This window comes from Lepidothrix coronata, unplaced genomic scaffold, assembly GCF_001604755.1.
Source record: "Lepidothrix coronata isolate B3197 unplaced genomic scaffold, Lepidothrix_coronata-1.0 Scaffold279, whole genome shotgun sequence".
Lineage (NCBI taxonomy): Eukaryota > Metazoa > Chordata > Aves > Passeriformes > Pipridae > Lepidothrix > Lepidothrix coronata.
Genome location: NW_016690459.1, coordinates 600316 through 612468, shown reverse-complemented (window position 1 = coordinate 612468; position 12153 = coordinate 600316). Strand labels below are relative to the sequence as shown.

Genomic DNA, 12153 nt, shown 5'->3' with positions numbered 1-12153 from the left:
CCGGGCTCAGCACCCAGAGCCCCCCGCCCGGCAGCGTCGTCAGCCACGCGGACACCGTGGTCAGCCTCGTCAACATGGGTGAGCGCCGCGCCGGGACGTACGGGGGCACCGGGATGCACCGGGGACACCGGGAACATCGGGGCGTACGGGGGGACCGGGAACACCGGGACGTGCGGGGGCACCGGGATGCACCAGGGACACCAGGACGTGCGGGAGCAGGGCCAGTACGGGGTCACTGGGAGGACCGGGGCTTGTGGACAGCATCTAGGCGGCTTTGGCAGCACCGGGAGGACAGGGGGTACCGGGACGTGCGGGCAGGATCCAGGCGGCTTGGGCGCGGGGGACCGGAGCAGAGCAGGGCGCACGGGCAGGAGCGGGACAGCGCAGAGCTGGGGAGGTACCGAGGGGGCACCGGGGAGCACGGGGCTTAGCTGACCCCGACCCAAACCCCCGACCCGTAACTGTGATACCGGCAGCTCCGAGCATCCCTCGGTCCTGGGGTGGTTTCTCAGGGCGCCCTTGTTGAGAAAAGCCTCTTTTTTTTCCCGAAGTTAGACTCAATAACGGTGGAGAGCGGCTGGGAGGGACACGGTGGCTGTGAGCCCTGGAAGGCGTTAACTTTCAACTCCACTTAAAAATGGGGAGATGGAGAAGGGGAAGGTCCTGCAGCAAGGGTGGGCTGAGGGGGGCTTGTCCACCCTGTGCCCCTCATTTCACTGGGCACATGAACTGGTTGGGGAGCGAGGCAAGACAGCAGTTCTCGTGCCAGTAGCAGGACGGACCGAGTTCCCCACTGTGGGACACTGAATCACGGTTCAAAATAAATCCTCAAGGTTGTGCTAATTATTGCTGGAATCCCATCTAGCTGGTTAATGGGTTCCAGCATCCATCCAGTTTCCAGGTGGTTGCATGAGCAGCAGCAGAGCTGTTTCCAGCATCAGCAGGGCCACGAGCACCCGGGACACGGTGGGTCCCCCCTGAGAGCAGGCTCTGAGTTGGCCTGAACCCTTCAGGATGAGCAGATCAGGCAGGTGGATGTTGAGCTCTTCCTCTGCCCTCTGCTTAGGATATCCCTGCCCAGGCCAGCTTGGAGTTCCATACAATCACTACTCTGACGGGGAGAATCCCTTCCTGGAGACCCGAGGCAGGGAGGAGGTTTGGATGAGGAAGGGCTGTGGAGCTCTTTTGTCTCCCAAATCCCCTCCATCCATTCCTGCATATTCTGTGTAAGGAGGCTCCGTGGGACAGACCCTGCTGGTCAGGCAGTGTTTGGGGTCCCCACAGTTGCAGGCACTCAGCACCCAGCTCCCATCTAGAGCTCTGGGGGAACTGTGGGAGCTCAGCATCCTGGGGAAGCTGAGACTGAGGTAGGCGGACACTGGAGCACCAAATTCCAGCTCCCCTCAACACTTGGGACAAAACAGGCTTTAAAATGGTTAGGTTTGATGGCAACCAGGGTGGGATGTTCAGAGGGCTGGGGAGATGCCCAGGAGGTGTTGGTGCTGGCAGAGGGTTCCTGTTACGGGGGGGGTGGCTCTTGGAGCAGCCAGGAGAGTTGGGGAACACAGTTCCAGCCTTCAATTTGAATGGCTTTGATTTCTGTGGCTTCGTCAGCCCCTTCATGTTAATTAAATAAGTTTTTGTGGGAGAAGGCTAGCTCTCATTTGCATGCATAATTCGCTGCACAATTATCCTGATGGGACATGCAAATGGAATAAGTCGGTGCTCCATTGGGCACTTGGACCTCTTTGCTCCCAGCCACCCCACGTAGGGCTGTGTGAGCGGGGCCGGAGCGCGGCTCCCAACGGCACACCTTTTTCCTGGGAAGGGGAAATGACAAACCTCCCTGGCACACAAACACACCCTGGGCTGGGTGGGCAGAGTGCCCTGCCTGCTGGGCAGGGGGATGGGGCATCGGGGGCCTCTGGGTGGTGGGTGGCTGCTGGGTTGGGTACCTTTGGTTGGGTTTGGTGATGGTGGATCCGCCCATCCCGTCCCGTTTGCTCCTCTTGGTGTGAGGATAAAGCCTGGCCTGTGCTATTTCTGAGCTCTTCCCGAAGGAGTCAGGTGGGTGGTTGTATTTTTAAGACTGGGATAAGGATGGGCTTTGGGATTTCTCCTCAGCCGTGAGTCATGGATATGGGCAGGGTATAATCATGGAGCAGAGTGGTTGGTAAGAGGCTCTCGGTGTGCCCGAGCCCCCCATGGCACCACAACATGCACGTCTTCCCTTTCCCTCCCAGCATCCATGGCTCCTGGCTTATGGAAAGGTGTCCTTGCCCACGGCAAGGGGTGGAACAAGGTGATCTTTAAGGTTCCTTCCAGCCCAAAGCATTCTGTGATTCTCTGTGGCTGGACTCCCCATGGCTGTTTCGGATGAAGCTCTGGGGACATCTTCCTGGCAAACCCAGAGAGCACTGGGGAGGAAGGCAGGACACCTTGGCAAAAACAGCTGCAGCACCCTGGGCACTGCAAGGAGCCATTAGTGTGGGGTGGGAGCTCACAGCAGCCACTTCAATTGAATTTTGGGAGTTGAGGTGCTGCTCCACTCTCCCCACTGGAAGATCATCACCCGCTGCCAGCCACTTACCCTCGCCCCCACACCATTACCACTGAAATCCAGCTGCTGTCAGCAGCTGGGTCAGGATTTTCCCCACTCCTGGCTTCATTTTGCAGCCATTTGAGCCTCCTCCTCTGGGCATCCATCTGAGGGATGCAGGGCAGTGTTTTCTGGCAGCTCATGCCAAGATGCTCTGTACACACCCTCCATGTGTGTTTTAATGGGGAAAGCTTTGCAAATAAAATCCCTGGGACCCACCCGTGACACAGAGCTCCCAGCTGGCTGAGTGTAGGGCTCAGGAAGCAGGGGGGATGCAGCAGTGGCCAAAGATGTCTCCCAGCCACAAGAAGCCGGACTGGGAGTGTCCAGTTCTGAGCCCCATGTCCTGCAGATCCCAGTGTTCATCCCAGGAGGATGGAGGAAGCACTCCTGAGACAAACTGGGAGCCTGGATTCATTTTATAGCACTCGGGACAAATCCTAAATCTCTCCCCACTTCAGAAAACCTTCGGAGCTTATTTTTTCCTCCTTGTAAGCAAAGGACAGCATCTTCCCTGCATCTCTTTTAAACCTATTTTGGGATCCTGAGCACTTGATGTGGTTGAATATCCTGGCATTTCCTTTTAATTTAGCATCTGAAATGATCGTGGGGACCATTGGGAGCAGCCAGGACCAGTAATTACAACTGATGTGCAGTTTATAGAAACAGGGAAAGTTTACAATGAAAACGTGCAGCTAAGAATAACCTGGGGAGCAGGAGGAAGGGTGGGATCTGGGAAGGGATCAGGAGCTGGGAGACACGGTGAGGCTCAGTCTAGATCGAGCTGGGTATCCCCTGCCAGAGGAATGGCCCCAGGGCCGTTTATAACTAATTTTTATAGTGGTTTTTGGGGGGTGGTGGGAGCACATATTCAACTTTGTGATGACATTCAGCTTTAGGGAAAGACACGGCAGCTCTTTGGGATGAGACAGTAAATGCCAAAGGAGGGGGCAAGGAGAGAAAAGCACTTGGGCTGGGCTTTTTTAGTGTGTCTCATCCGCAATCCGGATAATCCGCCCACAGATAATTGAGGGTTGGTGGTGTGGCTGAGCCAACCCGCCTCGAATCAATAGCAGGTTCCCAACAGGCTCCCAGCGAGCCGGGGGGGCATCTCCAGCACACCCCCAGCAGAATTTTAGCATCCACTGTTCTACTTGGGCACCCACTGGGTGCTTTGGGGGTTGTAATTTCACAGGAGTTTATAATGTAGCAGGAAACACGGTGATATTAAACTCCCTCCAACCTGCTGTTTGCATCTGATCCTATCCTGATGTCTGCACAGGAGGGGATGCTTCTTCCTTGGTCCTGCCCCTCCAAGGGTTTTCCCTCTTCCTCTCCATGAAGGGGCAGAGTATTCAGGGGTTGCTCCCAGTCTCTCATCACAAACACTAGATATATTGCTATTAAATCCATCTTATTTGGTTCATCAAGGAGCTTATCTATTTGCATCCCCTATAGCATTTCTCTTACTGACCAGGTGTTCCTGGGCTTCCCTCCCACCAGCTCCCCTCCTCTGCCTTCATCCCTGGACCCCTCCATCACCTGCACAGCACACTGATGGGAAGTTTTCATAACAAACTTCTGCTTTAACAAAGGTTTTCACTCTTCTCTGGGCCCAAAAATCACCCTGGGGGCTTTTTCTGTGGTGTGGGGTCTCTGTGACCTCCTTGGCTCCACAGAAAAATCCCTCTGCCCATTCCTGGGTGAGGGCCCATCTGCAGCATTGCTTTGCTGAAGGTGCTCATGTGTGAAGATCCCGGTGAGGATCTTCAGAGCAGAGGGGTGACCCGAGTACCCAGGCGACTGAAAATGCCCAAGGGGACACCACTCTGTACCTGGGCATCCCCTGGACCGACCGTGGGACATCCCACTGGGGGTTTATCAGTGCCAAAAAAAAAGAGAGGCGATTCCTTTGGTTGTGTTTTGGGGGGGATTTAGGGATTTTGTAACATCCGTGAGGCACCGGCGGCTTCGGCAGCACCGCTGAACGATCCGGGAGTGTAAAACCATCAGCGCTGGGTTGGTGGAAGAAATCGAAAAGAGGGAAGAGCCTGAGGGGCTGCAGTGGGTTTGGGGGGCTGGTGTGTGTCCCCCCTCCAAGGGGTGCACGGGCTGGATGCAGCTCCCCACAGCATCCTCCTGCCACAGCTGGCAGCCGCCCCGCCGGAGCAGGAAGCGTTCTCCGCATCCGCCCTGCCCGCCTGGCCCTGGGCTTTTTTTATAACATAGCTTGTGGTGAGGCCAGTAGCTGGAGGGAATGTGGGATTTGAGAAAAAAAAAAAAAAGAGGGGGGAAAAAAAGGAAAAAAGAAGAAGAAGCAGCAAAAAAAAAAAAAAAAGACCTGTGGGTACGCAAGTGAAATCTCAGCATTGGGTTTGGAGAGATGCGTCCCGCTGCTCCCCCCATGTGAATGGGAACAACTACTTTATGGGGAGTTAAAACTGGAATATTTCTCCCCTGGAACTGGTTAAAAAAATGGATTTAAAACGTGCGTCTTTATTTAATTATTTATTTGGTTGGTTTGCTCTTGAAAGCACGCACCGGGTCGGATGGGTTACGTTGCTTTTGTGCCTGAAGCAGGAGAAGCTTTAGTCATATTGAATCATATTTAATCATATACTTTAATTATATTGAGACAAGGCAGATTGGAATATTTTTAAAGGACAATTTGAAGCAAATAATTACATATTAGAGAAACTGTGTGGGGCTGCATTACTGCAAAGAAAGACATTGGGTTATTCTTTATGGACTTAAAAAATCAAATCAGCAGATTTTTTTTCTTTCCCAGCGTGCAATGGATTGATGCAAAAATAAGGTGTTTCTAGTAAAAAGGGAGGTTTTATTTTTACAGAGAAGTGACCTTACAATCCTGCATAGGCTCCCATTTCAGCAGCCCCAAGCATGAGGGCAAGAGAGGACTTGTGGTACCCAGCAGTGGCCCTGGAGAGCCCTGTCCTGCTGCAACAAAAGTTTGGAAAACCCCAATTCCTACTCCAGATGGTCCTGCTGACCCCAAAACCTCAAATTTTTTTTGTGTGTGTTTTTCAGCACAAAAGGCTGCAGCTCCTAAACCATGGCACGAGTGGCAGCTTCCCTCTGCTCCTCCCACAACCAACACTTGTGCTTTTAATTTTAATTTTAATTACTAACAAAGGAAAAAGGCTGGGAGGCTGGCGGGTCTACAGCAAAATAAATTTGGGGGCTGCAAAAATAGGGGGGGGGGCAGGATGCATCAAGATTAAAACTCTTGGGAGAGGAGAGAGATGAATTTGCAGCCAAGAGCTCGGGGTGGGGGGTGAGGGCTCAGAGCCAGCAGGTTTGTCCCCAAAGTGGGGACAAGGAAGTTGGGGGGTACTCGGTGGGAGGGGGTGAAGGCTTGGATCAGCCTGCTGGGGTCTGGCAGAGCCCTCCCTGAGCCCTTTGCTCTGCAGTGGAGCAGGACCGGGACATGTTCTCTCCGAAGCCGTACTGGAAGGAGTTCAGGTTCGACCTGACCCAGGTGCCCGCGGGCGAGTCCGTCACGGCCGCCGAGTTCCGCATCTACAAGGCCCGGGGGACGTCCCGGCACGGCAACAACAGCCTGCACATCAGCATCTACGAGGTGGCTGCAGGGCACTCCAACAGGTGAGGGGCTGAGGACGGGAGTGGGGATGGGAATGGGAATGATGGAAATGGGGAATGGGGATGACGGGGATGGGAATGGGGTGGGAGTCGTAGAATCATAGAATCAACCAGGTTGGAAAAGATCTCCCAGATCGTCAAGTCCAACCCTTGATCCAACCCCGCCGTGGTTCCCAGGCCGTGGCACTGATGCCACATCCAATCTCATCTTAAAAACCTCCAGGGATGGAGAATCCACCCCCTCCCTGGGCAGCCCATTCCAGTGAAGAAGGTGGGTATGGGAATAGGTATGGGAATAAAGAAGATGGGGATGAGGATGGGAATGGGAATGAAGATGATGGAGGTGGGAATGAAGATGATAAGGATAGGAATGGGTGTGGGAATGAAGAAGAAGGGAATAGGAGTGAAAATGATGGGAATGGGGATGAGGATGGGAATGGAGAAGATGGGGATGGAAATGGATATGGGAATAAAGGGGATGGGAATGGATATGGGAATAAAAGATGGGAATGGGAATGAAAATTGTGGGGATGGGAATGGGGATGAAGATGCAGATGAAGATGGTGGGGATGGGATTGGGGATGGGAATGAAGGGGTGGGAACAGGGGTGAAGATGGTGGGGATGGAGACAGGAATGGGAACCTGCACTTTCCCTTCCCACTACCATAAAAACACCAAGGGAAGTGGCACTGCCACAATCAGCTGTTCCCAGTTTCCAGCGGGGAAATGTCACACCCTGATATTTTGGCCAGGGCAGGGAAGGTGCATTTTCCAGGATGCCACCATCGTGTCCAGCACAGCCGGCGGCATCAAGAGCTACTGACCTGACCCTGCTGTGCCAGGGCCTGTCTGGACACAGGCACCAAGCAGTAATTTCCAAGAATTATTGCTGGTGCTGGTGTCCTTTGGGTGCTGTTACTCACCTGCTCTTTCCCCCCTTGTTTCTGCAGGGAATCTGACCTGTTCCTGCTGGATGTCCAGGACCTGCGTGCTGGGACAGAGGGTTGGCTGGTGTTTGACGTCACAGCTGCCAGCAACCACTGGTTACTGGATCAGAAATACAACCTGGGGCTGAGGCTCTACGTGGAGACAGATGATGGTGAGTTTGATGAACCTACCTGCAGCATTTGGGGCCAAATTCCCAAGAACTGGAGTCTGCCCATCTCCCCACTCGGTGCCATGGGATGTGATGTCAGTGTTCGTCCCACTGCAATTTTAAATTCCCTGCTGTGACAGAGAACCCACAGGTGCCAGAAGTCTGGGTTTGCAGGCAAACCTGGATGGAAAACCCTTCCAAAGGCTTCATGCTAATGGGGTGGACTGTAATTAACCCCATTAACACTTAATGAACTCCCTACCTGGAGGGATCCTGCTGCGTGTGTGCCAGAGGATTAACCCTCTTTTCCCTGTGGGATCAGCTCTGGTCCAACACCTTTTGCAGGTGCACAGGCACACTCAGAGCATCTCCACTCCCATGGGGCCAGCAATCACAGCTGGGAATGCTCCCTCTGTTCCCTTCCCCTCCAAACTTTCCTCCCCAGGGGAGAAGGGGCAAACTGATCACTTGGTTTTAATCCTTGAATCACTCTGTGTGGCCGTGATGTGGTGGTGGGTGCGTGGCTGTACCACCTCCGGGCTTCAAACCCCTTGGGGTGCCGAAACCACAGCTCTCCACTGCAAATTTCTTCTATTTTGACTCCTGGCTTTAACCAAATGAGTTCATTCTGGGAGCAAACCCACGCCTGGTCCTGTCCCTGCAGGGCACAGCGTCGACCCGGGCTCGGCGGGGCTGTTGGGGCGTCGGGGGCCCCGCTCCAAGCAGCCCTTCATGGTGACGTTTTTCCGGGCGAGTCCCAGCCCTGCCCGTGTCACACGAGCGGCCAAACCCCCGAGGAGGCGGCAGCCCAAGAAGACCAACGACCTCCCACACCCAAACAAGCTCCCGGGAATTTTTGGTAAGAGCTTTGCTGGGGGGAGGAGCGATCCCTGTGGAAAACACCAGGCTCTGCTGCTGCCACGAGGGATCTGCTGTCAGCACCTTCAGCTGTTGGAAATCCCAGTTTTTGGGCTCAAGGGAAGCAGAGCAGAGAGCTCTGGGTTTTTAGGATTGGGTTGTTTGCAGTTAGGGAGATGCAGAGGGTTTGGGTTGGTTGCCCCCAAGGAAATGGTGTTTCCTGAATAGTGGAATTTCTGCCCTAGTGCCCTTGGCTTTGAAGCCACCCTGAAAGGTGTCATCACCCCGGAAGGGTGTCACAGCCCCAGAAAGCTGCTCAGGCAGGAGGGGAGCGGGAAGCTCCAGCTCTCCTGAACCCACTGAATTTGGGAAACCCACAAAGTCATCTTCTCTGTGAGCAAAGCTGGGATATAACCCTTCCAAGGCCAAATTCCTTCACCCCAATGTTGGAATATCAAATTATAGGCCAGTCTGAAGCTCCTTTTCCCTTCGTGCAGCAGCAGAGGCTCCTCTCCTTTGGTTCTCCTGGACTAACCCCTGTCATTTGGGCTGTATCCCTCCCTGGAGAGGGGATGGCTGCAGCAGGGGGTGGGATGGGGGATGCCAGGGCTGATGTTCCCTGTCCCCTTCTCCCACAGATGACGTCCACGCCGCAGACAGGCGGCAGGTCTGCCGGCGCCACGAGCTCTACGTCAGCTTTCAGGACCTCGGCTGGCTGGTACTTGTCTACTGGGAGAAGTAAATGCAAAAAAAACCAAAAAACCCAAAACAAACAAACAACAAAAAAATCACCCCATTCCTCTGTCCTGGGCTCCTTCCCAGCCCAGATTCTCCTGCCCGTGAAGCCATCCCGAGAGCTGGGAAGGCAAACATGAACTGCCACAACCCCAAACCCCTTTGCTGACCTTGAGCAACTCATGGCTCAGTCCAAAAAATCAAAATAAACCCTTGCTACTGGCAGGGCCACCCGGGGAGGAGGTGGTTGAGTTGTTTGTGCAGGTGGGGAATGGAGGAAGGGGCACAGGAAGGTGAAGCCCTCAATGTAATCCCTTTTTTTTGCAGGACTGGGTGATCGCTCCGCAGGGATACTCAGCCTATTACTGCGAGGGGGAGTGTGCCTTCCCCCTGGACTCCTGCATGAACGCCACCAACCACGCCATCCTGCAGTCCCTGGTCAGTGCCACCCAAAAGGACAGACCCGGGGGGACACTGAGGGTCCTGGGGAGCAGTAGGAGCCCGGTGGGTCCTGATGGAGAACAGGGTTTTGGGATGAGCATGGCTGGGTTTGAGGGTGTTCTGGTCAGATGGTGCAGTTCAGCTGCTGGTCCAGATAAAGTATCAGTAGGTGCATCCACCTCTGGATGTGTGCTCACACATCTGGATGGGTACTTGCACATCTGGATAGGTGCTCGCAGGCTGGTCCCCACCCCAGGATCACGGGAGGTTCTGATACAGCATTTCAAGGCATTCATGGAGAAACAAGTGTGAGGGCACACAGGTCACCAGCTCTGCCCATCAGCCTGAGCCAGAGGGGTGTAACAGGGGGATTTTGTAATTCCAGAGCTCCTCTGTCTCTTGGTTTTCTGACTGACTTGATCCTGCTCCAATTTAACAGCAGCTGGGACAAAACAGATGATTTCTGACAGATTAATTGCCCCCTCCCCTGGCAGTGGGCTCAGGAGCAGGGACAAGCCCAGGGCTCACCAAGGCCCCCACTCCTCCCTGGAAAGGCTCCGTGTCAGCCGTGCCCGAGGGTTTATCCACAGCCCTGGAAAGCACCGCTGCGGCTCAGCACCCAAACGCTGGGCTCAGCATATTCCAAACAGGAAAAGCTTTAGTGTCCCTCTTTTCCCAAACCCACCCCGCATCCCAGCCAGTGCTTTAATTTCTGGAATTTCCTGCCCTGTGAGTGTTTGGTTTCCCAATGGCAGAGCCACACCGGCTCCGGTGCTCGCGGTTAATTACAGGGAGCGCCGAGCCCTCGGCCGAGCCTTTGAAGGTGTCGCCTGGCGGGGTTTAATTTTGACATTAACGAAGCTTCCAGGGCCCATCCGGGGCTGGGAAGGATCCTGGCAGCGGCGGGGAGGGGCCCCCTTCCCCTCTACACCCACCCATCGCCCCTAAACCCAACGCTCTTCCCAAAACGGAGCCGTTTTGGGCAGGATGTGAATCACCTGGCGCCCGGATCCGGCCCTTCTGGGAAGCGCCAGGGCAAAGGCGGCCGTGGAGCTGTGCCAGCCCCAGCCTGTGCTGCAAATAGCAGGGTTTGACAGCAAAAACACCGGACTTCCGAGCTGGGAGAGCTCGGCTGCCCCTGCCATAAATTAATCGCACATGTCGGGTGAAGCCAGCGAGGGCTCCGCGCGTCCGGCAGCCCGGGAGCCTCCGGCTGATGCTGTACAGCAAAATCCCGGGATAACGCCTGTCCTGAGCAGGGGCTGAACGAGCTGAAGGGGACTTGTGTTCAGAGAGGTGTTGTGTATTTAAGATTTTAGTGGAAGGCGTTAAGTTCGGGGTGGAGGATCTCTTATTGCAGCGCCCCCCGCCCACACCGGAGCCTGACCCACGCTGCCCTGATTTATGTTCTTTTTTTAGTCATTTGTCTATTTTTGTGAGAAAAAAGGGCCCTGAAGTCCCAAATTAATGAAGGGGCTGCCTGGCCCATGCAGTGCCTTGAGCCCTGCTCCAATATAAACTGCAGCAGCGACTGCCCGGAGTTCAGGATAAATATTTTTGCAAAACGCTGGGAATAATCTCCCCATTCACCCAGGATTTTTGCAGCTATGAGTCGGTTTGATGCTTTTTCTTTTGCCTGGAGCCACGTTTGCTGCATCCCTCCCCCAGGTCCACCTGATGAAGCCTGAGGCCGTGCCCAAGGCGTGCTGTGCCCCCACCAAGCTCAGTGCCACCTCTGTCCTCTACTACGACAGCAACAACAACGTCATCCTCAAGAAGCATCGCAACATGGTGGTGAAATCGTGTGGCTGCCACTGATGGACAGGTCCCATCCCCATCCCTGAACATCCCATCCCCGCCTCTGAATGCCCCATCCTCAAACATCCCATCCCAACCCCATCCCCGAACATCCCATCTCCATCCCTGAACGTCCCATCCCACCCCCACCAGAGCAATGTGACACTGGGTTTCTGCTGCGTGTGTGGAAGAGGAGTTTCATGGGCTGCATCAGAGCCAAAAGTCCATTAATAATAATAATAATAATAATAAATAATAAAAATAAATCCCTCCCACCCCTTCCTAGAAGTGGATGTAAATAATATAAAACTTCTATTCTCTTACCCTGCTTAATGAGACACATAGATATATACAAGCATATATATATATATATATAGGAAAGAGAGGATTTGTGGCTGGTTCTGTGTCTGGTTTGTCTGTGGCTGATGTGTTTTCCCCTCATGCTGTTGCAGTCTCTGGTGGAAGCAGTTTGGGCTTAAGGGTAATTAGGACAAGGGAGGCAGCATCTGAGTTGCTCTGGGATTGAGCTGTTTCTAGCTGTGTATTTCTAACTAACCCACCTCTACCCAGTGCTTTTAATTCCCTTAATGAAAATATCATCAGCCAATTAAGCAGCTGGCTGACTAACCCGCTCCTGTTTACCTAAAGTTCACCAAACTCAGCCACTTGGAAAAAAAATAAAATATCCATATTGAGCTACGGCACTGTTATAAAATAAACGCCTAGTTTGGAAAGTAAACATGGAGTTTCTCCTGCTCTTTCTTTTTTAATGTCACGGCACAACAGTGCTCTGTTTGGAGGGCATTTCGCAATGAAAAAATACTCAGAATCGGCTAAAATTGTACCTATTTGCTTGAAAATGAGCCCTGATGTGAGTTTTAGGTCAGGCTGTGCTCACCAGTGGATGCTTCCCGTGGGCTCCTAAAAGGGCTGTGACTGCCCCGGGCGGCTTCCCTGGGCTATTTGTACAATTAAATTATTTATTTGCTCTGATTTTAAAAGGAAA

General features: G+C 53.7%; 1 protein-coding gene across 1 annotated transcript in view; it reads left to right on the top strand.

The window, feature by feature from the left end:
* LOC108508024 (bone morphogenetic protein 8A-like) overlaps positions 1 to 11831 on the top strand; it is a 14283-nt gene extending 2452 nt beyond the window's left edge. The window contains exons 2-8 of the mRNA XM_017836521.1: positions 11 to 78; positions 6031 to 6223; positions 7171 to 7319; positions 7981 to 8175; positions 8813 to 8892; positions 9237 to 9347; positions 11019 to 11831. Of these exons, the coding sequence (XP_017692010.1) occupies positions 11 to 78; positions 6031 to 6223; positions 7171 to 7319; positions 7981 to 8175; positions 8813 to 8892; positions 9237 to 9347; positions 11019 to 11168 (946 nt within the window). The 3' untranslated portion in view covers positions 11169 to 11831. The remainder of the gene's footprint in view (positions 1 to 10; positions 79 to 6030; positions 6224 to 7170; positions 7320 to 7980; positions 8176 to 8812; positions 8893 to 9236; positions 9348 to 11018) is intronic.
* Positions 11832 to 12153: the final 322 nt, after the last annotated feature.